The 27,625-nt window shown below is 45.8% G+C and overlaps 1 protein-coding gene across 1 annotated transcript; it reads left to right on the top strand.

Annotated features, from left to right (window-relative positions):
- The first annotated feature begins 77 nt into the window (after nt 1–77).
- On the top strand, nt 78–22,635 carry rfx7a (regulatory factor X7a). Its single transcript, XM_062989611.1, has 9 exons — nt 78–522; nt 4,502–4,535; nt 10,480–10,565; nt 11,530–11,652; nt 12,829–12,945; nt 16,978–17,062; nt 17,178–17,385; nt 17,966–18,270; nt 19,266–22,635. The coding sequence occupies exons 1-9, from the start codon at nt 371–373 to the stop codon at nt 22,419–22,421; spliced, it is 4,266 nt and encodes a 1,421-aa protein (XP_062845681.1). The 5' UTR covers nt 78–370; the 3' UTR covers nt 22,422–22,635.
- Nucleotides 22,636–27,625: the final 4,990 nt, after the last annotated feature.

Raw genomic sequence — 27,625 nt, 5'->3', positions numbered from 1 at the left:
GATCGGTGATGCGCACTGGCAGGAGCTAGTAGGCACAGGACTGAGTTAGTGAGTGGAGGTGGTTGGAGAAGAAGGAGCAGGTTCATGTGCAGCACAGGTGGATTTCTGGTTCTATACTCAACACACACTTACACGCACACTGTGGTCACACCGAGAGCACAAAGTTATTATGTGATCCTGAATCTGAAGAGTTTCGTGGGCAGTAACCGGACTTTAATGCTGGATGGTGCAGTGACCGGAGGGGATGGAAGCATGATGATGTGCTGGTGTGTTGGGGGGATCGTCGTGTTTTCGAGGTGCAGATCGGGGCTTGTGGAGGTGTGTTAGATCTTATTATATGTATTGTTTTTAAATCTAAAATCACGTTGTAATGGCTGATGAGCAAGAGCAACAAGCAGGACAGCAACACCAGTCCCAGATCTGCAGGTCCACCACCACAGGGTCTGGACCTTCTCTGGGATCGAGTGGATTACAGGGCACTGAAACGAGTGCTTTACAGCTAAAAATAAAGAACTCAATCTGGTAAGGACTTTCTTTTTTTATTATCAGCTTGTCTACAACGTTGGGGATGTTTAATTATTCTTCTATTACTGTTGCAGTCATTGCTCTTCTCATAATGGTAAACAAAAGCCATCTAGGTCACTGGCATGTTGTCAAGAAACACTTTCAATTAACTAAAACAGACTAACACAAGCAATCAACCTCCATGAAAGAGTCCAGATAGAAATGAACAGCATGGTTAGAATTAATTCCATAAGCTTGCTCCTGCCAGTTGGCTTACTGGAGTAGTTATTTTAGCAGCCTTTATCCCCATGCCAGGACAAGTTCTGGTTTTGCATGTCAGGACATGCAGGTGCCAGTATAATGCGCTGCCATGTCCATTCATTTTACCACTACTGGTCCATAGTCTAATACATTTGCTTAATTGTTTGCTTACTGGGCCAGTTACACTGATCATTTTATCAGCTCCACGTTCCATATAGCAGTGCTCAGTGGTTAAGGTACTGGACTAGTAAACAGAAGGTTGCCGGTTCAAGCCCCGCCACCACCAAGTTTCCACTGTTGGGTCCCTGAGCAAGGTCCTTTACCCTCAATTGCTCATCGTGTTCAGCTCATTGTGTAAGTCGCTTTGGATAAAAGCGTCTGCTAAATGCTGAAAATGTAAATGTAAATATAGAAGCACTTTGAAATTCTACAATTACTGACTGTAGTCCATCTGTTTCTCTGCATGCTTTGTTAGCCCCCTTTTCATCCTGATCTTCAATGGTCAGGACCCCCACAGGACCACTACAGAGCAGGTATTATTTGGGTGGTGGATCATTCTCAGCACTGCAGTGACACTGACATGGTGGTGGTATGTTTTGTGCTGGTATGAGTGGATCAGACACAGCAGCGCTGTCACTGCTGGACTGAGAATAGTCCACCAACCAAAAATATCCAGTCATGTGTCCACTGATCTAGAAGCTGACCAACTCAAACAGCAGCAATAGGTGAGCGATCACGTCTGACTTAACATCTACAAGGTGGACCAACTAGGTAGGAGTGTCTAACAGAGTGGACAGTGAGTGGACACGGCTGTGTCTGATCCACTCATATCAGCACAACACACACTAACACACCACCACCATGTCAGTGTCACTGCAGTGCTGAGAATGACCCACCACTTAAATAATACCTGCTCTGTAGTGGTCCTGTGGGGGTCCTGACTCCTGACCATTGAAGAACAGGGTGAAAGCAGGCTAACAAAGCATGTAGAGAAACAGATAGACTACAGTCAGTAATTGTAGAACTAAAAAGTACTCCTATGGTAAGTGGAGCTGATAAAATGGACAGTGAGTGTAGAAACAAGGAGGTGGTTTTAATGTTATGGTTGAGCTCTTTAAAGGTTGAACACCTTTGGTGAGTTGACCATGTGGAAAACATTCATCTAACCTTTAAAAGGCTCTACTCCACGTTTTGGTCCAATTCCCAGTACCGGCCTGGAGAGAGTTAAAGGTTAGCACTGCTCGTGTGTTAACTGATACCCCTGATCCACATTTGGCACGCTGGCACGTCTACCCTGCCTGCCTGGGAATGATCAGGCATTTGTCACATTCTTCGGGGGTCCTAAAGAACTCGTTGGAAAACACAGGGCGACATGCCAGGTTACCTCTAATCTCCGAAGGCTTCCGCCGTGTCTGATTTTCGGTCGTCTGTCTGTCGGAAGAGAAGCAGTTGCATTTTAATCACTGTCATGTGTTGCATGTCTGTCAAATGCAGCCATTTCATTTGCCTCAGGTCTGTTTTACACTACTGTCCCCTGATCAGTGTTAAAAAAATAATATTATATATGATTTCTGCACAGCAGATTAGTATATATATATACAGGGGTTGGACAATGAAACTGAAACACCTGGTTTTAGACCACAATAATTTATTAGTATGGTGTAGGGCCTCCTTTTGCGGCCAATACAGCGTCAATTCGTCTTGGAAATGACATATACAAGTCCTGCACAGTGGTCAGAGGGATTTTAAGCCATTCTTCTTGCAGGATAGTGGCCAGGTCACTACGTGATGCTGGTGGAGGAAAACGTTTCCTGACTCGCTTCTCCAAAACACCCCAAAGTGGCTCAATAATATTTAGATCTGGTGACTGTGCAGGCCATGGGAGATGTTCAACTTCACTTTCATGTTCATCAAACCAATCTTTCACCAGTCTTGCTGTGTGTATTGGTGCATTGTCATCCTGATACACGGCACCGCCATTGGATGCACATGGTCCTCCAGAATGGTTCGGTAGTCCTTGGCAGTGACGCGCCCATCTAGCACAAGTATTGGGCCAAGGGAATGCCATGATATGGCAGCCCAAACCATCACTGATCCACCCCCATGCTTCACTCTGGGCATGCAACAGTCTGGGTGGTACGCTTCTTTGGGGCTTCTCCACACCGTAACTCTCCCGGATGTGGGGAAAACAGTAAAGGTGGACTCATCAGAGAACAATACATGTTTCACATTGTCCACAGCCCAAGATTTGCGTTCCTTGCACCATTGAAACCGACGTTTGGCATTGGCACGAGTGACCAAAGGTTTGGCTATAGCAGCCCGGCCGTGTATATTGACCCTGTGGAGCTCCCGACGGACAGTTCTGGTGGAAACAGGAGAGTTGAGGTGCACATTTAATTCTGCCGTGATTTGGGCAGCCGTGGTCTTATGTTTTTTGGATACAATCCGGGTTAGCACCCGAACATCCCTTTCAGACAGCTTCCTCTTGCGTCCACAGTTAATCCTGTTGGATGTGGTTTGTCCTTCTTGGTGGTATGCTGGCATTACCCTGGATACCGTGGCTCTTGATACATCACAAAGACTTGCTGTCTTGGTCACAGATGCGCCAGCAAGACGTGCACCAACAATTTGTCCTCTTTTGAACTCTGGTATGTCACCCATAATGTTGTGTGCATTGCAATATTTTGAGCAAAACTGTGCTCTTACCCTGCTAATTGAACCTTCACACTCTGCTCTTACTGGTGCAATGTGCAATTAATGAAGATTGGCCACCAGACTGGTCCAATTTAGCCATGAAACCTCCCACACTAAAATGACAGGTGTTTCAGTTATTTTGTCCAACCCCTGTATATAGGCTTTCACCCTGTTCTTTAATAGTCAGGACCCCCACAGGACCACTACAGAGTAAATACCGTGTCCACTCACTGTCCACTCTATTAGACACTCCTACTTAGTTGGTCCACCTTGTGGATGTAAACTCAGAGACGATCGCTCATCTATTGCTGCTGTTTGAGTCGGTCATCTTCGAGACCTTCATCAGTGGTCACAGGACGCTGCCCACGGGGCGCTGTTGGCTGGATATTTGTGGTTGGTGGACTATTCTCAGTCCAGCACTGACAGTGAGGTGTTTAAAAACTCCATCAGCACACCACCACCATGTCAGTGTCACTGCAGTGCTGAGAATGATCCACCACCTAAATAATACCTGCTCTGTGGTGGTCCTGTGGGGGTCCTGACCATTGAAGAACAGGGTGAAAGCAGGCTAAAACAGTACGTAGATAAACAGATGGACTACAGTCAGTAATTGTAGAACTACAAAATTCTTCTATATGGTAAGTGGAGCTGATAAAGTGGAGCTGATCGGTGTATAGCAAAATGGCCAGAACATTCCAGTAAAAGGTTGGCAACTATTAAAAACCATAAATATAAATAAATATGTACTCCTCTTGCATATCAGCCATTCTTTCCCACTAGAAATCCACCATATCCGGTTTCCACAAGTCTAAATTAGAAATTCACTATTCCACATTCGTATTTAGGTTCCATACTGGTTTATACCGGTCTAGGTTATAGTAAGTGTTACTGCCGTTATGTATCAGTGTGTACCAGCCAGGGTCAGACAGGCATGCAGGGGCATAGTTACCATGCCTATGACTGGTTTATTAATAAAGGCGGCTTTAAGCATTTCTCAGATGACATTTTCTCTCAAACTAATATTTCTTTATTTCTCTCCTAGCAAATCTGTGCAGTCTAAAGTGGACAGCATTTTGGTAAGTAAACCTAACTTAAACATAAGTAAGTAAGTACGTTTTGGGGAGGGACGCTCGGATGGTGCAGAGGTCTAATGTGCTAGCCCACCACCACTGAGATCTCATTTGTACCCACAACAATATGAGTTGGCAATCACATGGACAGCCACTTGGTTACTGTTCTGTCTGTACTGCCTGTACCTTTAATTATTGGCATTGGCAACCATCTCCTTATTTCTACACACATTGTCCATTTTATTAGCTTCACTTTACCATATAGGAGCACTTTGTAGTTCTACAATTACTGAATGTAGTCCGTCTGTTTCTCTGCATGCTTTGTTACCCCCTTTCATGTTGTTCTTCAATGGTCAGGACCCCCACAGGACCACTACAGAGCAGGTCTTATTTGGGTGGTGGATCATTCTCAGTACTGCAGTGACACTGACCGCTGATGGTGGTGGTGTGTTAGTGTGTGTTGTGCTGGTACGAGTGGATCAGACACAGCAAATAAACCTCACTGTCACTGCTGGACTGAGAATAGTCCACCAACCAAAAATATATCCAGCCAACAGCGTGGGCAGCGTCCTGTGACCACCGATGAAGGTCTAGAAGATGACCGACTCAACCAGCAGCGATAGATGAGCGATCGTCTCTGACTTGACATCTACAAGGTGGACCAACTAGGTAGGAGTGTCTGATAGAGTGGACAGCGAGTGGACACGGTATTTAATCCACTCAAATAATACCTGCTCTGCAGTGGTCCTGTGGGGGTCCTGACCATTGAAGAACAGCATGAAAGGGCGGCTAACAAAGCATGCAGAGAAACAGACGGACTACAGTCAGTAATTGTAGAACTACAAAGTGCTCCTATATGGTAAGTGGAGCTGAAAAAATGGACAATTGTTTTCCAAAGTACTCACATAGACTGAGATTTCTCCAGATTTCTTAAATCCTTCCACCATATCGTGTACAGTGGAAGGTAAATTAACTCAATTATTTGCAATCTTGCTTTAACAAATGTTTTTTTTTAACCGAGTGGCACTAGGTAGTGAGCCACAACCCATCTCTGCTTGCAAAGACTGAGCATTTGTTGGATTGTACATCTTGATACCCTCACCTGTTACTGATTCATCTGCTCTAATGTTCTATAAACGTCCCAACCTTTTTTTGTTAAAACCCTCTCTAATCTGTCTTCATCCAGGCCTCTTCATGCCCTTGTTAACCTCCACAGAATGTTGCCATCGGACTCCGTGTGTTGCATCAGCCTCCCTGCACTAAGCTTTTCTATTACAGTAGTGCTGAACCTGCCTGCTGGACCTGCCTTTTTAACTCAATGCATTTTCTACATACGTTCCATTTTCCTCGCTACGCGTCGCATATTACCGAATCCCATTTCCGTCCGTGTCACTCGCCGTGCTGCGTCAGTATTTATAGACGAGCCGCCGGAGTGTGGCACACGTTGGCAGGCGTGCGTTTATAGGCTCTTGTTATGTGCGTCACGTCTTCGCCTGCCCGCTCCTAAATCTAAAAGCGTGTTTGGCTCCGAAACGTCTGCATCCAGGGTGCATTTCTATTTACTTTTCAATCTGATCTCTTTACCCACTCGCTACGTGCGGATGACCTCAGGGGCTGACGACTTCAGCCCTCCGGCTCGTACGTCCCATGTGCCGAGGAAGGGACGGATTAAAAATAAAAGAGAGACGCCACTATTATTAGAATGGGTGGAACGGACGGGGCTGTAAACCACCCAGGTGCCTCGTTAACATCGTAGCTCGGGCTAGGGTTAAATAAAGCAGGTTTCTACACACTGTCCATTTTATCGGCTCCACTTACCATATAGGAGCACTTTGTAGTTCTACAATTACTGACTGTTGTCCATCTCTTTCTGTACATGCTTTGTTAGCCCAATTTCATGCTGTTCTTCAGTGGTCAGGACCCCCACAGGACCACCACAGAGCAGGTATTATTTAGGTGGTGCATAATCTCAGCAGTTTTTAAACACCTCACTGTCACTGCTGGATTGAGAATAGTCCACCAACCAAAAATACCCAGCCAACGGCGCCCCGTGGGCAGCATCCTGTGACCACTGATGAAGGTCTAAAAGATGACCGACTCAAACAGCAGCAATAGATGAGCGATCGTGTCTGACTTTACATCTACAAGGTGGACCAACTAGGTAGGAGTGGACAGTGAGTGGACATGGCTGTGTCTGATCCACTCATACCAGCACAACACACACTAACACACCACCATCAGTGGTCAGTGTCACTGCAGTGCTGAGAATGATCCACCACCCAAATAAGACCTGCTCTGTAGTGGTCCTGTGGGGGTCCTGACCATTGAAAAACAGCATGAAAGGGGGCTAACAAAGCATGCAGAGAAACAGACGGACTACAGTCAGTAATTGTAGAACTACAAAGTGCTTCTATATGGTAAGTGAAGCTGATAAAATGGACAGTGTAGAAACAAGGAGGTGGTTTTAATGTTATGCCTGATCAGTGTAGGCAGTTTTATTTATTCAGGTTCTGATTTGTTGTTTATAGCCGTAGTGCCGCTCACATGACCTTGTCTGGTGATTTATTCGGTGGTGTGATAGGCATTTGGAAAATTGTTATTGCCAAAGACATAAACAGCACCGCTCATGCTAATGGACACCATAAATTAAAAGCTTGTTGGTGCTGTTCTAGGCGACCATCATGCTCCATGATTTAAAGCACACCGTCCATAGTAATGTGCTGGCACCTATTTTTTTTCCTTAGACCCCCCCCTCTCTTTCATCTACGATCTAGTCATTTCCAACTCCTGATTGCACAACACCTGCTAGGATCACATCCCCTATTCGACATGTGTCCCATCTGCGGCCCCTTGTTTTCACCTGTGATTTAGTGTTGGGTCTATACTGAGACTATCGGATGAGCTGCATTTATTTAAATAGTACAGCATTGCTTTGACACTTACTGCCCACTATCTATCTGGTAGGGTGGTACGGTGCCTCAGTGGGTAGCACTGTTGCCTCACAGCAAGATGGTCTGGGTGCTTTCTGTGTGAAGTCTGCATGTTCTCCCCGTGTCTGCCTCCTACAGTCCATAGACGTGCAAGTGAGGTGAATTGGAGATACGAAATTTGGGAGCTGGGGTCACCTCCAGGGCAGCCATTCAGCATCTTCCTGCATCTCTAACGGCATTGCTCAAGGTCCCAACAGTGGCTGCATGGCAGAACCGGGATACGTACCCGCAACCTTTTGTTCAGTAGCCCTACGCTCTACCCACTAGCCTACCACTGTCCCTTAACCAGAGATGGGGTCTGTGACTCGTGACTTGACTCGGACTCTAGCCTAAAGACTCGTGACTTGACTCGGACTCTAGCCTAAAGACTCGTGACTTGACTCGGACTCTAGCCTAAAGACTCGTGACTTGACTCAGACTCTAGCCTAAAGACTCGTGACTTGACTCGGACTCTAGCCTAAAGACTCGCGACTTGACTCAGACTCTAGCCTAAAGACTCGTGACTTGACTCGGACTCTAGCCTAAAGACTTTTGTCTTGACTCGGACCCTAGTCTAAAAACTTGTGACTTGACTCGGACTCTAGTCTAAAGACTTGTGACTTGACTCGGACTCTAGCCTAAAGACTCATGACTTGACTCGGACTCTAGCCTAAAGACTTTTGTCTTGACTCGGACCCTAGTCTAAAAACTTGTGACTTCACTCGGACTCTAGTCTAAAGACTCGTGACTTGACTCGGACTCTAGCCTAAAGACTCGTGACTTGACTCGGACTCTAGCCTAAAGACTCGTGACTTGACTCGGACTCTAGCCTAAAGACTCGTGACTTGACTCGGACTCTAGTCTAAAGACTCGTGACTTGACTCTGACTCGAGCCTAAAGACTAGTGACTTGACTCGGACTCTAGCCTAAAGACTCGTGACTTTACTCGGACTCTAGCCTAAAGACTCGTGACTTGACTCGGACTCTAGTCTTAAGACTCGTGACTTGACTCTGACTCGAGCCTAAAGACTAGTGACTTGACTCGGACTCTAGCCTTAAGATTTGTGACTTGACTCGGACTCTAGCCTAAAGACTCGTGACTTGACTCTGACTCGAGCCTAAAGACTAGTGACTTGACTCGGACTCTAGCCTAAAGACTCGTGACTTGACTCGGACTCGAGCCTAAAGACTAGTGACTTGACTCGGACTCTAGCCTTAAGATTTGTGACTTGACTCGGACTCTAGCCTAAAGACTCATGACTTGACTCAGACTCTAGCCTAAAGACTCGTGACTCGACTCGGACTCTAGCTGAAAGACTCGCGACATGACTCGGACTCTAGCCTAAAGACTCGTGACTCGACTCGGACTCTAGCCTTAAGACTCGCGACATGACTCGGACTCTAGCCTAAAGACTCGCGACATGACTCGGACTCTAGCCTAAAGACTAGTGACTCGACTCGGACTCTAGCCTAAAGACTCGCGACATGACTCGGACTCTAGCCTAAAGACTCGTAACTCGACTCGGACTCTAGCCTAAAGACTCGTGACTCGACTCGGACTCTAGCCTTAAGACTCGTGACTTGACTCGGACTCGACTCGGACTCTAGCCTTAAGACTCGTGACTCGACTCGGACTCTAGCCTCTTGACTCGGACTCTAGCCTAAAGACTCGTGACTTGACTCGGACTCTAGTCTAAAGACTCGTAACTTGTCTCGGACTCGATTTTTGTGACTTGTGAACATCTCTGCCCACTACCAGAGTAAATGGGCAGATTTCATTATGACTTACAGTACTTTTCTAAGCCTACTAACTGCGTCCATTACTAAAAACATTTGTTTACGAGACGTTCATGATTTGTATGCCGACATCATTCTTCATTCCCGGTCATTTAGTAATGGCAGATACGTATTGTGGGTTGGCAGTAAATTTTGGAGTGTGTTGGTCTGCGTGTGCCGTGGATATAAAGACTCCAGTCTGCTACCTCATACTCGGGCAGAATTTAAATCAGGTCTGCTCTGCCCTGCCATCTTTTACATTCTCTTTGAGGATGATTAGAGAAGGGAGAGGACGGAGAGACTGCGGGTTTCATTAGAATTCCACACCACACGCCTGATCCGCCGTTTGCTCTGGTGTTGGTGTGATGCTTTGCTTGCCAGTCCATTTACAGAACCACACCCTAGATTAATCAACATATCAACTGGCACGTTTTTTGGAAGGTGAAAGGAAACCAAAGTACCCTTGCAGAAATTTGGGGTGAAGCTTGAACATTGTGTCTTTGCAGAATAGCCAGTTTGCTGTTCAACTTGCGTTGCACTAAGCCAATAACCGACAGGCTAACCTATCACAACCTATCACAAATTAAGCTGCCGGTATCTCAAAATTTAATATAACAAGGTCAGCTTGGTCATTGAACTTACCAAGGTAGAACAAGATTGTTATCGTCGCCTAAAAAGCCACATCAAAAAGGGGATGAGCACAAATAAATGCGGTGGCCGAAATGACAGAAACAAAACATCTACAGCCCGCGACAGAGAAAGTGAATAAAACAGGGATAGTGAACGAACAACATATCAGGCTACTCTGCCTGGAGGAATGACAGGAACCCTCAAAGGAGCCAGGGATGCCGAAATATGAGCAGGACCGGCACACCATTGTAACATGGGGTCTGCTCTAGAAAAGGCACTTTACCGAGTTTCCTAAAAAAAAGCAAAGCATGGGGCGCCCAGGTGGCGGAGTGGGATATTCTGTGTTGCCACCGGTCGGCTGAGTGCCATCTGACGGGCATAATTGGCAGTGCCTGCAGCAGATACTAATTGGCCACCGTATCTGCACGGTGGGTTGTCAGACTGTGTGTGTGGGTGGGCGGGTCTTCATAAGCTGTTTAAGGACCCTGATTGTCGGAAGAGAAGCCTGTGCGGAATGTACAGAATATAGTATTATAAAATTATTTATGTCCTGCGATGTATTTTCTCTTTTGCAGCAAGATGTGGACAGTTTTACAGACATCGAAAAGCTTTACCTCTACCTCAGGTTGCCCTCTGGCCCCAGCACCAGCACCGACAAAATGTAAGCAACTTTCACTGGTACATTGCAGGCAGTATGAACCTTTTGTCTGGTCAACTTCATTTCCTTTATTAATAAACATCCATTCCTGCATTTCAGGCCTGCAACACATTGCAAAAAAAGTTGGGACAGTAAAGCATTTACTAATACTTTGTAATGTTGCCATTCCTTTTCACCACACTTTTTGGCACAGAGGATACCAAGCGATTTAGTGTTTCAGGTTTTATTTTGTACACGTTTCCACTGTGTGATGGTCCATCCTAGATGCCTCCGAGCCCAGAGAAGTCGACGCCGCTTCTGGACATGGTTAACATGAGGCTTCTTTTTTGCACAGTGAGATTTTAAGTGGCATGTAAGTGTGCAGTAACTCTGTATTGTAGAGCTTGATAAAGGTTTGATAAAGTAATCCCTCACCCATGTGGTTATATCAGCTATTGTTGAGTGGCGGTTCTTGATGCAGCGCCGTCTGAGGGATAGAAGATCATGGGTGTTCAGGTTAAGCTTGCACCCTTGGCCTTTACGCACTAAAATTCCTCCTGATTCCTTGAATTGTTTAATGATATTATGCACTGTAGAGGGAGAAATATGCAAATCACTTCCAATCTTTGTTTGAGGTACAGGAGGTACTGGAGATCCTCTGGATATCTTTGCTCATGCTGCTGTTGTACCAAACCATGATTGCAATCACCTGTTTGGAATCACATCATTATTTAGTTTTTTCACCTCATTACTAGCCCTAAATTGCCCCCGTCCCAACTTTTTTTGGAATGTGTTGCAGGCCTGAAATGCAGGAATGGACGTTTAAATGAAATAAAGTCATGAAAGTCGAAGTAAATGTAAGGAACACTGTGTTTTATTTTATTTGCATTCTCCATACTGTCCCAACTTTTTCTGATTTGGGGTTGTGTTATAGTGATAATGATATTATGTAGATATAATTCAAACTTCTTTTTGCTCGTGTGCACAGTGAGCAGAGCTGTGTCCTCTCAAGCCGCACGCAGCAGATGCACGCCTTCAGCTGGATTAGGAATCACTTAGAGGAGCACCCCGAAACATCTCTGCCCAAACAGGAGGTCTATGATGAGTATAAGTGAGTAAATAATATATCATATCATTTAGCCACACCCATTTCTAACAGGTGTAATAAACTGAGGCTTCCTTGACTGACGTTAGTGCCCAGCCATATACACATATACACGACCAGGCTTAACATTATGACCACAGACAGGTGAAGTGAATAACACTGATTATCTCTTCATCACGGCACCTGTTAGTGGGTGGGATATAAGACTAGACGGCTAGACGACTGGGTCAGAGCATCTCCAAAACTGCAGCTCTTGTGGGGTGTTCCCGGTCTGCAGTGGTCAGTATGTATCAAAAGTGGTCCAAGGAGGAAACTGTGGTAAACCAGCGACAGGGTCATGGGCGGCCAAGGCTCACTGATGCCCGTGTGGTCCGACCCAACAGACGAGTCAATGCTGGTTCTGATAGAAAGGTGTCAGAATACATACACAGTGCATTGGGCCGCTCAGGTGGCGCAGCGGTAAAAACACACGCTGGAACCGGAGCTGGGATCTCAAATACGTCGTATCGAATCTCAGCTCTGCCTGCCCGCTAAGGCCGAGCGGCCACATGAACAACGATTGGCCTGTTGTTCAGATCCCATGACTGGTGCAATTATGACCTCTGCTGGCTGATTGATGGCGCCTGCACAGAGATGTGAAAAGAGTGCTCTCAGGTACAGGTGTGTCTCTCCGTACACAACGCTGAACTGCACTGCACTCGTCAATGTGCAGGTGATAAGATGCATACGACTGCATATGCTGCGCACGGGTCGGAGGGGGTGTGGGTTAGCTTTGTTCTCCTCAATCAGAGCAGGGATCGGCATTGGTGGAGAGGAAGCATGACGCAGTCGGGCAATTGGACACGCTAAAAGGGAGAAAATGCATAAAGAAAATATTAAAAGGGGGACCAACACAATATTAGGTCATAATGTTATGCCTGATCTGTGTAAATGCTCTTTTAAATCTTCTGAATGGGCACAAATTCCTACAGACATGCTTTAAAGTCTTGCGAGAAGCTTTCTCAGAAGAGCGGCTGTTGTTACAGCTGACAAGATCACACAGAGGTCGCTCTATTTTAATGCAGTTTGTTTTTGAAATGTGACGTCCAACAAGCTCATTGTCAGGAGTCCAGATACTTTGTGAACCTATCGACCAGCCAAATAAACACTCAGTAACATAAAAAAAATGTCTGTATTTTTTAGGAGCTACTGTGACAATCTGGGCTACCACGCTCTGAGCGCTGCCGATTTCGGAAAGATCATGAAGAACGTGTTTCCCAACATGAAGGCGCGCCGACTCGGCACGAGAGGCAAATCCAAATATCCTTCTCTGAACTGCTGGTTTGATCTGTCCTCACTTTTAAGATCTCAGACATCTGTCGCTGTGGTTCATGTGTGTCCTAAATATAGATCAGAAAATTGCATCAAACAAAGCGGCAGAGTTCTGCTGTAGGACAGTGGTCAGTGGGCCTGACCTCCAGTACTTCAGTCAGTACTGGACTAGTAATCTGAAGGTCACTTGTACTGTAATTGACTAGAGTTGTAAACTGTAATGTAATTTATTTTTAAATATATACATCGATCAGCCATAACATTAAAACCACCTCATTGTTTCTACACTCACTGATCATTTTATCAGCTCCACTTACCATATAGAAGCACTTTATATAGTAGTCCTACAATTACTGACTGTAGTCCATCTGTTTCTCTACATACCTTTTTAACCTGCTTTCACCCTGTTCTTCAATGGTCAGGACCCCCACGGGACCACTACAGAGCAGGTATTATTTAGGTGGTGGATCATTCTCAGCACTGCAGTCACACTGACATGGTGGTGGTGTGTTAGTGTGTGTTGTGCTGGTATGCCGATGGAGTTTTTAAACACCTCACTGTCACTGCTGGACTGAGAATAGTCCACCAACCAAAAATATCCAGCCAACAGCGCCCCGTGGGCAGCGTCCTGTGACCACTGATGAAGGTCTAGAAGATGACCGACTCAAACAGCAGCAATAGATGAGCGATCGTCTCTGACTTTACATCTACAAGGTGGACCAACTAGGTAGGAGTGTCTAATAGAGTGGACAGTGAGTGGACACGGTATGTAAAAACTCCAGCAGCGCTGCTGTGTCTGATCCAGTCATACCAGCACGACACACACTAACACACCCCCACCATGTCAGTGTCACTGCAGTGCTGAGAATGATCCACCCCCCAAATAATACCTGCTCTGTAGGGGTCCTTCTATATGGTACTTCTATATGGTAAGTGGAGCTGATAAAATAGACAGTGAGTGTAGAAACAAGGAGGTGGTTTTAATGTTATAGCTGATCGGTGTATGAATGAAAGGAGAAAAAGGCTTTTAAACCCAACAACACTGTCCCTACTGTCAGGTTAACTTCATTTTGTTTTAGTATAACCTAAAACCATTATACAGAGATTGATTCTTATAAAAGGACAACGACCCGAAACGTTAAAATCCCAGTACAAGTGTATATAAACTTTCAACCTCAACCGAAGTGTCTACGCGAGTACAAACTTTATTTAGATGTTCTTAATGGTGGTGTTCCAGTATAGTATTTGTTTGTTGTCCATGGTTGTCAGTGTAACGGAAATCTAATACAGCTACCCCCTCGTGTTCCTCTCGACCTCCTTTTTAAAGGGGGTCTTCATACCAACACGTTTTCATCTTTGCTTTATAGACTTTCTCTTATGCAATGAGTTTTATTTTTTTACATTTTACATCCTATTTGAATTTGTGAGTTCCTGTTTTATTATTAATTGATGAGTACAGGTAACATGTTATACAGTAGAATTGACTCTAATTATCAATGGCATTTAAAAAAAGCCACACCTCCTTGTTTCTACACACATTGTCCATTTTATTGGCTCCACTTACCATATAGAAGCACTTTATAGTTCTACAGTTACTGACTGTAGTCCATCTGTTTCTCTGCATGCTTTGTTAGCCCCCTTTTCATATTTAGGTGGTGGATCACTCAGCACTGCAGTTGGTCCACCTTGTAGATGTAAAGTCAGAGACGATCGCTCATCTATTGCTGCTGTTTGAGGTCATCTTCTAGACCTTCATCAGTGGTCACAGGACGCTGCCCACGGGGTGCTGTTGACTGGATATTTTTGGTTGGTGGACTATTCTCAGTCCAGCAGGGACAGTGAGGTGTTTAAAAACTCCAGCAGCGCTGCTGTGTCTGATCCACTCATACCAGCACAACACACACTAACACACCACCATCATGTCAGTGTCACTGCAGTGCTGAGAATGACCCACCACCCAAATAATACCTGCTCTGTGGGGGTCCTGACTATTGAAGAACAGCATGAAAGGGGGCTAACAAAGCATGCAGAGAAACAGATGGACTACAGTCAGTAATTGTAGAACTACAAAGTGCTTCTATATAGTAAGTGGAGCTGATAAAATAGACAGTGAGTGTAGAAACGAGCTGGTTTTAATGTTGTGGTTGATCAGATATGAGTGATGTTAAACACTTGTTTTGGAAATGCTGTCAACTTCTCTGGACTTAGGCTAATCTGAAATGGACCGACTCAGCATAGAAACATATGTTATGGTCTATCTATCTATCTATCTATCTATCTATCTATCTATCTATCTATCTATCTATCTATCTATCTACAGTGTATCACAAAAGTGAGTACACCCCTCACATTTCTGCAAATATTTCATTATATCTTTTCATGGGACAACACTATAGACATGAAACTTGGATATAACTTAGAGTAGTCAGTGTACAACTTGTATAGCAGTGTAGATTTACTGTCTTCTGAAAATAACTCAACACACAGCCATTAATGTCTAAATAGCTGGCAACATAAGTGAGTACACCCCACAGTGAACATGTCCAAATTGTGCCCAAATTTGTCGTTGTCCCTCCCTGGTGTCATGTGTCAAGGTCCCAGGTGTAAATGGGGAGCAGGGCTGTTAAATTTGGTGTTTTGGGTACAATTCTCTCATACTGGCCACTGGATATTCAACATGGCACCTCATGGCAAAGAACTCTCTGAGGATGTGAGAAATAGAATTGTTGCTCTCCACAAAGATGGCCTGGGCTATAAGAAGATTGCTAACACCCTGAAACTGAGCTACAGCATGGTGGCCAAGGTCATACAGCGGTTTTCCAGGACAGGTTCCACTCGGAACAGGCTTCGCCAGGGTCGACCAAAGAAATTGAGTCTACGTGTTCGGCGTCAAATCCAGAGGTTGGCCTTAAAAAATAGACACATGAGTGCTGCCAGCATTGCTGCAGAGGTTGAAGACGTGGGAGGTCAGCCTGTCAGTGCTCAGATCATACACCGCACACTGCATCAACTCGGTCTGCATGGTCGTCATCCCAGAAGGAAGCTGACGCACAAGAAAGCCCGCAAACAGTTTGCTGAAGACAAGCAGTCCAAGAACAAGGATTACTGGAATGCCCTGTGGTCTGACGAGACCAAGATAAACTTGTTTGGCTCAGATGGTGTCCAGCATGTGTGGCGGCGCCCTGGTGAGAAGTACCAAGACAACTGTATCTTGCCTACAGTCAAGCATGGTGGTGGTAGCATCATGGTCTTGGGCTGCATGAGTGTTGCTGGCACTGGGGAGCTGCGGTTCATTGAGGGAAACATGAATTCCAACATGTACTGTGACATTCTGAAACAGAGCATGATCCCCTCCCTTCGAAAACTGGGCCTCATGGCAGTTTTCCAACAGGATAACGACCCCAAACACAACCTCCAAGATGACAACTGCCTTGCTGAGGAAGCTGAAGGTAAAGGTGATGGACTAAACCCAATTGAGCACCTGTGGCGCATCCTCAAGTGGAAGGTGGAGGAGTTCAAGGTGTCTAACATCCACCAGCTCCGTGATGTCATCATGGAGGAGTGGAAGAGGATTCCAGTAGCAACCTGTGCAGCTCTGGTGAATTCCATGCCCAGGAGGGTTAAGGCAGTGCTGGATAATAATGGTGGTCACACCAAATATTGACACTTTGGGCACAATTTGGACATGTTCACTGTGGGGTGTACTCACTTATGTTGCCAGCTATTTAGACATTAATGGCTGTGTGTTGAGTTATTTTCAGAAGACAGTAAATCTACACTGCTATACAAGTTGTACACTGACTACTCTAAGTTATATCCAAGTTTTATTTCTATAGTGTTGTCCCATGAAAAGATATAATAAAATATTTGCAGAAATGTGAGGGGTGTACTCACTTTTGTGATACACTGTATCTATCTATCTATCTATCTATCTATCTATCTATCTATCTATCTATCTATCTATCTATCTATCTATCTATCAATCACGTCTTTATGTTTTTTGTCTTAACACTGGCACACATATTGCTATAGTGGCCTGAGGAAGAAGCCATTTATTCATATGCCCTCTCTTCCAAATCTGGATGTACACAAACCAGGAGATGGGGTAAGTTTGTTTGCGTATTAATGCATATTACCCAGGAGTCAAATTGCTGTATAAAATCATCAATGTATTTAAATATAGAAAACCTTGGAACCCGGATCATCTTTTTTCTTCTCAGTGTGAGGGGTTTGAGTCCGGTAGCCAGAACTCCGGTGGGGAGGACGAGGTTCGCTTTGCGGCGTGTGACCTGGTGTGTGAGTGGGCTCAGAAGGTGCTGAGTCGACAGTTCGACAGCGTGGAGGATCTGGCCCGCTTCTTGCTTAACAGCCACTATATCAGCACCAAGTCTGTAGCTGCTCTCACAGTGATGACAGGATCTCCAACAGGTATGGAGTGTTCGACCATTTGACCCCCATCTCCCATCCCACCTTCCCCAGTGGTGTAAAATCAGCCATATTCCAGTGTCCAGTACATCAGACTGAATCAGGGCCAGTCATTGCCAATGTTGATGTTTAGCATTGTAGTATTTTTACTAGGGTCCAGACTGGAAGAGCCATACAAGGGATTGGCGCCCTGTCCAGAATATTCCTGTCTTATACCCATAGTGGAATTGGAGCTGCCAAATCCTGCCAAAAAACCTTCATCAGGGTAAAATTTAGAGTAAACAATCCACCTTCTGCATCAATTAGTCCTGGGAGGAATATGCTGCTGTGCTGTACTTGCTGCTGCACCACTTTCAGCCATAGTTATACTGTATATGGTAGTCATAAATTGACTGAAATATAGATATTTGATATGGAATGTAGAGAAGAACACAACATAATTGAATAAATAATAATGCTCATGCCATAGTGATGCCATGCAGAATGCCCCCCATACCCTATAGACTATTTAAATTGCATAGCATTTCCCCACACTGATTTATGCTTCACAAGCCTTGACATACACTATCTTATCTCTCTGTAGGTCCCGCGATGTCAGCGCAGTCGTCCGCCTTCGTGCCCACGACCGACGCCCACTCGTTCCAGCCTCAGGTAAAAACGCTGGCGTCCCCGTCCATCGACGCCAAGCAGCAGCTGCAAAGAAAGATCCAGAAGAGGCAGCAGGAACAGAAACTTTACTCCCCGCTTCCTGCTGAGGCCCGGATCAAAAGAGCAGACGGGGGCGCGACTCCTAGTGCCAGCGCAGGGATGCCGTGCGGGAGCCCCGCCCTGCTTTCGCCGCAGCCGACCATCGGTATTGTGGTGGCTGCGGTTCCGAGTCCTGTTACGGTAACTGAAACTTTGCTGTTTTTGTTTGTGTGGGGGGTTCAGATATACTGTGAGGCCAAACATGTGCGGATATATACCGATGAGGCATAACATTATGACCACCTCCCTGTTTCTACACTCACTGTCCATATAGGAGCACTTTGTAGTTCGACAATTACTGACTGTAGTCCATCTGTTTCTCTGCATGCTTTGTTAGCCCCCTTTCATGCTGTTCTTCAATGGTCAGGACCCCCACAGGACCACCACAGAGCAGGTATTATTTGGGTGGTGGATCGTTCTCAGCACTGCAGTGACACTGACCTGGTGGTGGTGTGTTAGTGTGTGTTGTGCTGGTATGAGTGGATCAGACACATCAGCTCACTGTCACTGCTGGACTGAGAATAGTCCACCAACCACAAATACCCAGCCAACAGCGCCCCGTGGGCAGCGTCCTTTGACCACTAATGAAGGTCTAGAAGATGACCGACTCAAACAGCAGCAATAGATGAGCGATCGTCTCTGACTTTACATCTACAAGGTGGACCAACTAGGTAGGAGTGTCTAATAGAGTGGACAGTGAGTGGACACGGTATAAAAACAACTCCAGCAGCACTGCTAACACACACTAACACACCACCACTATGTCAGTGCTGAGAATGATCCACCACCTAAATAATACCTGCTCTGTAGTGGTCCTGTCGGGGTCCTGACCATTGAGAAACAGGATGAAAGCAGGCTAAAAAGGATGTAGAGAAACAGATGGACTACAGTCAGTAATTGTAGAACTACAAAGTGCTTCTATATGGTAATTGGGCTGATAAAATGGACAGTGAGTATAGAAACAAGGAGGTGGTTTAAATGTTATATTATATTATCGATTGTATACCCTTTTTAGCAATGGGTGTGGCTTACACACCTGGACGTAGCAATTATGACGAGCGTCTACATACTTTTGGCCACAGTGAATAACAGTTGTGAAGGATGTTTGTTTACGTTTGTTCGATTTTGTTCTTCAGGTTCAGAGAAGCAGGCAGTTGATGTCGCCAAGCCCAGTTGCCATAGCAACAGCAGAAAACAAGGTCCTTCCGGTCAATTTTCAAGTGGTCACACAGACGGTGCAGCCTTTAAACCGGTGTCCCAAAACCCCCCAGAACGTCCCCGCGAGTCCGGTCAGCGATCGCCCCGCCCGCCAAAGATATGCCCAAATCCTGCCCAAACCGGCCACAACCAGTGCAATCACACTACGCTCACCCACTGCACTCCTGATCACCAAAAGCTCCATCAAAACTGTCATGCCAACGCCCACCGACGGTGCCCTCAACGCTGTCAAGACGACCCCCGTATCTCTGGGACCCGGCAATACCGCTCTGAGCACCAGCAACACAGCCAGGCCCGCCTCTGCCGGAATCACCAGGCTTACCGATGACCTTCGGCCTGTACCACGGCCCCGCAGTGGATCCGTCGCTGCAATGCCGTCCACACCGTCCAGGCCGGGAACGACAGCAGCGACAGCACAGGACGCTAGCGAGGCTGGAGAGACCCAACACCAGGATGACACTACTACTCAGGAAGGTGGAGGGAGTAACCAGGTAGATGGGGCGCTCAAACCCAGAGCAGCTAGTGTGCCTACACCTCTGTCTAAAGGATCGGCCATGCAATCAGGGACCAGATTTAACAAGAAGATGCTCCCTGATGGATTTGACGCAGCCACACAAAGCTTCTACCAAGCCAGACCCAGTAAGACCACCAGCAGTGCTCTTGTCGTGACACCCAGGGACGCAGAATTGACCTCTACAAGCCCTCGTAAAAGAGAATGCTTATACCCGGATTCAAGTCTGACTCCTGTCAAGAAGGTTTTCATTTCTGAGGAAGGCGAGGGTGCAAAATTAACTATGGGAGACCCAGTGAGGAACAGTCCCAGGACCAGCGTTTCCATCCGACCGGACAGTGCACCTGCCTCAGTTGCGAATAAAGTCAAGCTCAGTGTTCCCGCCGACGTTCTTGCATCCTCAGAGTGTCCAGTTGGCAGCAATGCCTTCCAGACAGTCAGCAGGCCGCAGGGCGTCTCTCGGGGCCAATGGGAAAGACCTTCATCCTGTCTGAAAACTCTTCCCTCTTGTGCTACAGCTGTAAATCCCGCCAGGAATACCAGCTTCCAGAGCTTCAGCAGGCCACGCAGTGTTTCCCAAGGCCAATGGGAAGGGTCTTCCTTCGGTATGCAAAGCAAGCCGATAGCCACCCGTACCGCCAGTGCGCCCGGTCAGGCCTTGCTCCATCCAGCCATGCGGGTCGGTCTGGAGGAGCCGAACCCGTTCGCAGCTCCAGAACTGCAGGAGGTGCTCTGGGATACCGAGCAACCGATCCCTTCTCAGCACGGGACACTGAGAAACGAGCCCATCTCGACACCACTCATGGACCCCCTGGGTATGGCACAAGTTTCGGTTCCAGACCTGGTGGGAAACGTTTCATCCCAGGTTCAGGCGGGATACTTTCCATTTAACGACGACGACATGACTCAGGACAGTATTGTTGAAGAACTAGTTCAGATGGAAGAGCAGATGAGCCGTTCCATGCAAGGGTTCAGTAGCTGTAGGAATTTGCCACCGCAGAGTCACCAAGCCGCCTTGCACAACAACAACAACGTTATTCCGAGTCACCAGGCTCGGACCTCTTATCACGGTTCTGCCCACAGCAGCACGCCTATCCACACGACCGAGATGTTAGGAGGAGGTCTCGGACTGCCCAGCGACAGTCCTTGTTTACAGTTTGCCCCCACCACCCCGGTGGACAGTGCTCTTGGAAGCAGCTGCCAGACGCCCATCGGGACCCCTCACTCCAACTGCAGTAGTGGCGTCCCACCCAGTCCTGTTGAGTGCAGAAACCCGTTCGCGTTCACCCCGATCAACTCCAGCATCACGAGTTACCATGACGGCAGCATCGTCTCTTCCAGTCCGGTCAAGCCCATGCAAAGGCCGATGGCCACCCACCCGGACAAAGCTAAGCTGGAATGGATGAATAACAGCTACAACACCACCAGCAGCAATTCCAACACTGGAATTAGCATTTTGCCCAACTATCAGAACCTGGTAGACGACCAGTTCAGGAAGCCTCACGCCTTCGCCATTCCTGGTCAGACTTACCAATCACCGGTCAGACCCCATGACATGCACAACCGCCGTTTGACACCTATCTCTCCGGTCCAGCAGCAGGTAGCTAGCATGGCTAACCTCAATAAACAGGAAGGATTTGCTGTCCCGGCGCCACTCGATAACAAATCTGGAACCTTCCGCTGTCGCAGCGTGAGCCCAGCGGTCAGGCAGTGCAACTCCAGCGGGACCCCGAATCCCAACGTCCCGCGTTATCTGACCTCGCCTTTCAACTCACCGGTGACACCTGAAGTGCTAAATATCTTTGCTAACAGTCAGCCAGACTCTAGTGTTACCAGCATGGCTCAGAGGAGTCAGTCTGTCCCTCTCAATGTGATGATGCAGACAGAGGTTCTGGCCGGTGGACAGTCCAGCAGCAAAAAGATCGCCGGCTTCCTTCTCAGCAAGATGGACGCCGACGGAGACGGCGCGGTCCGCGGACTCGGTGTGAACAACACGCCGTCTAACTACACTGCCCGGATGAACCTGTCGCAGATCCTGGAGGCGCCTACGGGTCCGGGTTTCCTAACCGGTGCTAACCACCGCCAGGTTTCTCCAGGCCCGTCGGCGTACAGATTTATCAAGCCCGGATACCTGTCCAAGAACGGTGCAGAACAGGTCGCGGAAGAGAGGAATCAGGTGTCCAAGGAGCAGCAGCATCAGCATCAGGTGTTTCGGGGTCGTCCGCAGCAAGACCTTCAGCATCACCAGCAACCTGTGCATTTTAACAGCAACGTCAGCGGTAGCGACTTGTTCGAGAGACAAAGTCTAAACGCAGGTTCCCAGGACTTCCCCGGCGAAATACACCTGACCTCTGAACTCTCCGGGAGTATAAACGACTTGAACAGTCTGGACACGAATATGTTGTTCGATCCGAGTCACCAGCAAGGCCAGTATGAAGAATCAACCCTGGAGGAACTAAAGGATGACCCGATTTTTCAACAGATCTGCAGCGAGACTGCAAATTCTGCCGGATTCGATTGGCTGGAGAACAAGGATCAGGCCACGGTTGAAATGTTAGGTTAATTTGTACCTTAGTATGATTTCATTTGTCCATTTCTCGCTCTACAAATCTGCCCAAGTGTTTATTCGGCAACAACCTGCCGTCCTCAGATCTAGACTGTGATCACGGGCAATGTTTTCTAACGTTACTATGCACCCCTGTCCAGGTTATGGTGCTAGGGTCTCGATTCTCACCCCAAACTTGTAAAAAACAAAAATATATATATTATTCAGATACTTCAGGTAAGTCATCTTTTTGTGCTCCTTGCAGGCGAGGTATATCATTTGTTTTTAAAATTGATTTTTTTTTAACATCTAAACACTTAGATGCCATAACATTAAAACCACCTCCTTGTTTCTACACTCACTGTCCATGTTATCAGCTCAACTTACCATATAGAAGCACTTTGTAGTTCTACAATTACTGACTGTAGTCCATCTGTTTCTCTGCATGCTTTGTTAGCCCCCTTTCATGCTGTTCTTCAATGGTCAGGACCCCCACAGGACCATGACAGACCAGGTATTATTTAGGTGGTGGATCATTCTCAGCACTGTAGTGACACTGACATGGTGGTGATGTGTTAGTGTGTGTTGTGCTGGTCACTACTGGACTGAGAATAGTCCACCAACCAGCGTCCTGTGACCACTGATATAGGTCTAGAAGATGACCGACTCAAACAGCTGCAATAGATGAGCGATCGTCTCCGACTTTACATCTACAAGGTGGACCAACTAGGTAGGAGTGCCTAACAGAGTGGACAGTGAGTGGACACGGTGTCAGTGTCACTGCAGTGCTGAGAATGACCCACCACCTAAATAATACCTGCTCTGTAGTGGTCCTGTGGGGGTCCTGACCATTAAAGAACAGCATGATAGGGGGCTAACAAAGCATGCAGAGAAACAAATGGACTACAGTCAGTAATTGTAGAACTACAAACTGCTTTTATGTGGTAAGTGGCGCTGATAAATTGGACAGTGTGTAGAAACAAGGAGGTGGTTTTAATGTTATGGCTTCATATTCGTTTTTAAAAGGGTAACTGGTACATGAAGGCATGTGTGTAAAGGCTAATTTAAATAACAGTGTAAATGACTCCGAAAGCCATTACTAATAATCTAGAAATAAGCTTGCACCTATATATTATGTAATTGTAGTTGTAGTATTTAATGCACCTTATTTATTACTACCCGTCCGTGGCATTAAATTTCCCTTCTTTGCATCTCAGGATTCCCCAAGCTCTAGTAATAAGGGGTTAAATTAATAGTAAAAAAAACTGTTTTTTTATTTAATACAATCATTAATTGCATTAATATTAATGTGCACTAGCTGACAGGTCGTGTATTATAAATCACTACAGTGCTGCTCACCATTTACAACCCCAAATCATAAAAAGTTGGGACAGTATGGAAAATGCAAATAATAAAAAGAAAACACAGAGTTTCTTACATTTACTTTGATTTTTATTTTATTGCAGACAGTTTGAACCCAAGATATTTCATGTTCTGTCTGGTCAGCTTCATTTAATTTGTTAATAAACATCCATTCCTGCATTTCAGGCCTGCAACACGTTCCAAAAAAAGGTTGGGACGGTAAAGCATTTACCTCTTTGTAATGTCGCCGTTCCTTTTCACCACACTTAGAAGACGTTTTGGCACCGAGGATACCAAGCGATTTAGTGTTTCAGCTTTTATTTTGTCCCCATTCTTGCTGCAAACACGCCCGTGCCTTTGTAATGTGTGCGGCATGTGATCGTCCCTGGAAAAGACGACGTCTTGAAGGCGGCACATGTCGCTCTAAGATCTCCATGTACTTTTCTGCATCAATGCTGCCATCACAAGTGTAAATGACCTTTCCCAAGGGCACTGACACACCCCCATACCATGACAGACCCTGGCTTTTGGACTTGTTTTTGGACCTGATAACGGTCTGGATGGTCCTTTTCGTCTTTGGTCCGGAGCACACGGAGACCTGGAATGCTGATTCATCTGACCACAGTACACGTTTCTACTGTGTGATGGTCCATCCTAGATGCCTCCGAGCCCAGAGAAGTCGACGCCGCTTTTGGACCTGGTTAACATAAGGCTTCTTTTTTTGCACAGTAAAGATTTAAGTGGCATTTGTGCATGTAACTCTAACTGTATTGTAGTGCTTGACAAAGGTTTCCCAAAGTAATCCCTCACCCATGTGGTCATATCAGCTATTGTTGAGTGGCGGTTCTTGATGCAGTGCCGCCTGAGTGATCGACGATCACGGGCGTTCAGGTTAAGCTTGCACTTCACGCACCAAAATTCCTCCCGATTCCTCGAATCGTTGAATGATATCATGCACTGTAGAGGGAGAAATATGCAAATCCCTTCCGATCTTTCTTTGAGGTACATTGTTTTTAATAATTTCAATCATTTTCTAACGCATTTGTTGACCAACTGGAGATGCTCTGATCATCTTTGCTCATCAAAGACTCGGCCTTTCCTGGATGCTGCTTCTGTACCAAACCATGATTACAATCACCTGTTGACATCACATAATTATTTAGTTTTTTAATGTGTTGCAGGCCTGAAATGCAGGAATGAAGGTATATTAACGAATGAAATGAAGCTGAGCAGACGAAACATGAAATATCTCGGGTTCAAACTGTCTGCAATTGAATAAAAGTCAAAGTAAATGTATTTGGGTTTGTAATTCCCAGCTTCCGTTTTTTAGATTTTTTTTTTTCAGTTGGAAATTGGAGCTTTGTAGCATAAAACATTTAAAATAGTGGCTGCAGTGTCATTTTGGTTCTTGCTTATTTGTTGCACTATTGAAGAAAAAGGAACCGGATTAATTTAAACTACATATCAAATGAAAAATACTTGAACAAATGGTTGTACTGATTGGTTTGTCTCCTACTGACGTTAAGAACAAATGTTAAAAATGGGTCTCCGATAACTGGGACAATATTTCGATTTTTCTTCCTATTCTATCTATGCATTTTCTAAAACCCTCTTTGCCAAAATTTTAATTAAATGAACGTTTTTTAATTTATTTGATACTTACTTTGCATTTCATGTAGCTTTCTAACATTTAATGCCTTTAATGCAAACCTAAACGTGACTGATTATTGCCTATAGTAACTTGTTCGTTACAGCCCTTGCACTGTTATATATTAATATTGCTTTGTATAATAAGTATCGATTCAAAACAAAAACAATGTTTTTTAATCAGATCGTTTTATTATAAGCTTGATCTTGATTCTTTTGTACGGATCGAATCATTTCTTTGTAATATTTTTATCGTGCCTGATTCTGAACACAACGGCTATTTCGTGACGAGGTCTTTACAGTCCATTTCAGCCTTACTGTACCTCCGTACCAAAGAAATGCTTTGGGATTTGTTTTATATCCTTTTTATCCTTTTTTAGAATCTAAGTTTTTAAAAATCTGGACTGAATTTTAGGCGGTTTATCATATGTAACATATACCAGGCATAACATTATGAGCACCTTCCTAATATTGACTGGGATGCACTGTGTATTCTGACACCTTTCGATCAGAACCAGCATTAGCTACAGGAGCTCGTCTGTCGGATCCTTCGCTCCTCATGTGCGTCGACGAGCCTTGGTCGCCCATGACCCTGTCGCCGGTTTACCGCTGTTCCTTCTTTGGACCACTGCAGACCGGGAACACCCCACGAGAGCTGCAGTTTTGGGGATGCTGAAGCCATCACAATGTGTTCCTTTGTCAAGCTCAAGTAAATCCCACCCACTAACAGGCGCCGTGATGAAGAGGTATTCACTTCACCTGTCAGTGCTCATAATGTTATGCCTGGTCATGTAGCACTGGAACGTTCATGGAAGGAATGTTTAAAATGACACTACTGGTACGAGTCGCAATGAAGCTGTGCAAGACACTGTCAAGCTCTATTTGTATATATATATACACGTATATCTAACTTCACAGACACTGGGTATTATGGTCTGTACTGTCGTTTAATGTGTATTTATCAGAAACCTCTTGGGACAAACGATTCACTTGTATAAAAAGGAAATTGCATGTGCAGGAATCTCTTTACGTTCAATAGCTTTTGCTTCTTATGGCAACATGGCATGAAGTGTCAAACCTAGTGGATTAAGTGGATTAAAATTTGGACCTACTGTTGCACTATTAAGTGCATAAAACATGCAAGTATACAAATCGTTTTTTAAAAAGTATTTATACTGTATAAATCACAGAAAAAGCCTTATATATAAATACAATGACTTATATCATCCACAATCAAAGTATCATGTAAGTACCATAACATGAGGCTGTCATGTTACACTATATTGCCAAAAGTTTTCACTCATCTGCCTTCACACGCATATGAACTTGAGTGACTTGACTCCCGTTCTTAATCCATAGGGCTTGATATGATGTTGACCCACCCTCCGCAGCTATAACAGCTTCACATCTTCTGGGAAGGCTTTCCACAAGGTTTAGGAGTGTGTTTATTGTGCTATGGAGTGACCATTCTTCCAGAAGCGCATTTGTCAGGTCAGACACTGATGTTGGACGTGAAGGCCTGGCTCTAATCATAGTCTCCGCTCTAATTCATCCCAAAGGTGTTCTATCGGGTTGAGGTCAGTCAGGTTCTTCCACACCAAACTGGCTCATCCGTGTCTTTATGGATCTTGCTTTGTGCACGGGTGCGCAGTCATGTTGAAGCAGGAAGGGGCCATCCCCAAACTGTTCCCACAAAGTCCTCTTGGTATGCTGCAGCATTAGGAGTTCCTTTCACTGGAACTAAGGGGCCGAAAACTCCCAACTCCTGAAAAACGACCCCACACCATAATCCCCCCTCCACCAAACTTTACACTCGGCACAATGCAGTCAGACGAGTACCGTCTCCTGGCAACCACCAAACCCAGACTCCAGAGAACACGTCTCCACTGCTCTAGACTCCAGTAGCGGCGTGCTTTACACCACTGCATCCGACGCTTTGCATTGCGCTCGGTGATGTGAGGCTTGGATGCAGCTGCTCGGCCATGGAAACCTATTCCATCAAGCTCTCTACGCACCGTTCTTGAGCTGATCTGAAAGCCACATGAAGTTTGGAGGTCTGTAGCGATTGACTCGACCTCTGAGCACTCTGCGCCTCAGCATCCACTGACCCGCTCTATCATTTTACGTTGCCTATCACTTCATGGCTGAGTTGCTGTCGTTCCCAATCGCTTCCACTTTGTTATAATAGCACTGACAGTCGACTGTGGAATATT

The sequence above is a fragment of the Trichomycterus rosablanca genome, chromosome 27 (assembly GCF_030014385.1).
Source record: "Trichomycterus rosablanca isolate fTriRos1 chromosome 27, fTriRos1.hap1, whole genome shotgun sequence".
Taxonomy (NCBI): domain Eukaryota; kingdom Metazoa; phylum Chordata; class Actinopteri; order Siluriformes; family Trichomycteridae; genus Trichomycterus; species Trichomycterus rosablanca.
The sequence above is the reverse complement of the archived record's forward strand: the minus strand, read 5'-3'. Positions and strand labels throughout refer to the sequence as shown.